The 1404-nt window shown below is 48.9% G+C and overlaps 1 protein-coding gene across 1 annotated transcript in view; it reads left to right on the forward strand.

The window, feature by feature from the left end:
• LOC105886643 (fas-binding factor 1-like) overlaps positions 1 to 1404 on the forward strand; it is a 9059-nt gene that overhangs the window by 1915 nt on the left and 5740 nt on the right. Inside the window, exon 2 of the mRNA XM_012802841.1 lies at positions 212 to 353. Coding sequence (XP_012658295.1) covers positions 212 to 353 — 142 coding nt within the window. The remainder of the gene's footprint in view (positions 1 to 211; positions 354 to 1404) is intronic.

Consider the following 1404-nt stretch of genomic DNA (forward strand, 5'->3'; position numbering starts at 1 on the left):
GATTAGAACCCGCCACCTTAGGTGCATGTGGCTGGCGCCTTAGCCACTTGAGCCAAGGCACTGAGCTGCTAACTCACCTTTTTATCTCAACAGTTTTCTCATTTTTCTTTTGTTTTCTCACAATTCCGCCCCTGGGGTACTAGCTGCCCATCTCAGATGGAAGTTCTCATCCCCTTATCAGACATCATCCTCCATTCTTCTGCTTTCCTAGGATCTGGACGACATGGACGCTGACCTCTTAGGTCTGAAGAAGTCTAATCTGGCCTCTGGCAAAAGAGCTGCAAAGGGTCCTGGGAGAGAAGAGCTGCCTGGTGACCCTAGACCTGCTGGCAAGTTAATAGCCCCTGAGAAAGGTATGTGGGGGGTAGACTTAGAAGGAAGCTTTTGTGTCTTGGGGGTTCTTTGCCTGGGATGGAGAGGCCAAGGCAGGGTTGCATGCACATATGTGAGTGTTTACAGTGGAGTGGGCTTCCTCCCTTGTAGGGCTGTTCCAGTCCCTCTGAATCCAACATGGGTGTGGGGGTTCCTATGGACCCCAACCTGGGATGATCAGCAAGGGAGATGTCACTGGAAAAATCAAGAGACTTTACGCCAAACTTAATAGCCTAAAGCCTGGAAGTCTGAAAGAGCATATACAGCTGCTTCATGTGCCAGATGGCAGCCTGAAACAAAGTAGCTGCTGGTTATGCTTCATAGGAGTTTTTATTGGGTAGAGCAACAGAGTAAATGTGCAAGAATGCACAGCAGTCAAGGTTAAAAAATGAGAGAGTGGAGATTATGGTCCCTGGGAAGGGGGTAAAGGGTAATGGTGGGATAAATAGGGAAATAAGGCAATGGAACATCTGAAGCAGCCAGGTAACGATACAAAGGGTGGGGGGGACAGCAAGTCTCCTCTCTTCAGACAGATCTACCTTAGCTTCCCTGATCTAAACTGCTGATTAAGGGATAGTAATGCAGACATTGCCCAGATTGAGCATCTTTCAGACTCCTATCTTCTCAATTAGGAATACAAGAGTGGCCTGCTTGTGTGCTTTACCTGGCTTGAAGGACCCGTGGGGAACTCAACCTACCCACCTCCCACACACAGGCAGCTTCTAGAGAATCTCTTTGAGTTAATATGGACGGTGGGCCAGATGTAGTGGCCCATGTCTATAATCCTAGCACTCTGGGAGGCCAAGGCAGGTAGATTGCCTGAGCTCATGAGTTTGAGACCAACCTGAACAAGAGTAAAACCCCACCTCTCAAAATAGCCAAGTGTTGTGACAGGTGCCTATAGTCCTAGCTACTCAAGAGGCTAAGGCAAGAGGATTGCTTGAGCCCAGGAGTTTGAAGTTGCTGTCAGCTAGGCTGATGTCATGCTACCAGGCACTCTACCAGGGCAGCAGAGTGAGACTCTGTCTTAAA

This window comes from Otolemur garnettii, unplaced genomic scaffold (genome assembly GCF_000181295.1).
Source record: "Otolemur garnettii isolate 467f Iridium unplaced genomic scaffold, OtoGar3 scaffold00018, whole genome shotgun sequence".
Classification (NCBI taxonomy): Eukaryota; Metazoa; Chordata; class Mammalia; order Primates; family Galagidae; genus Otolemur; species Otolemur garnettii.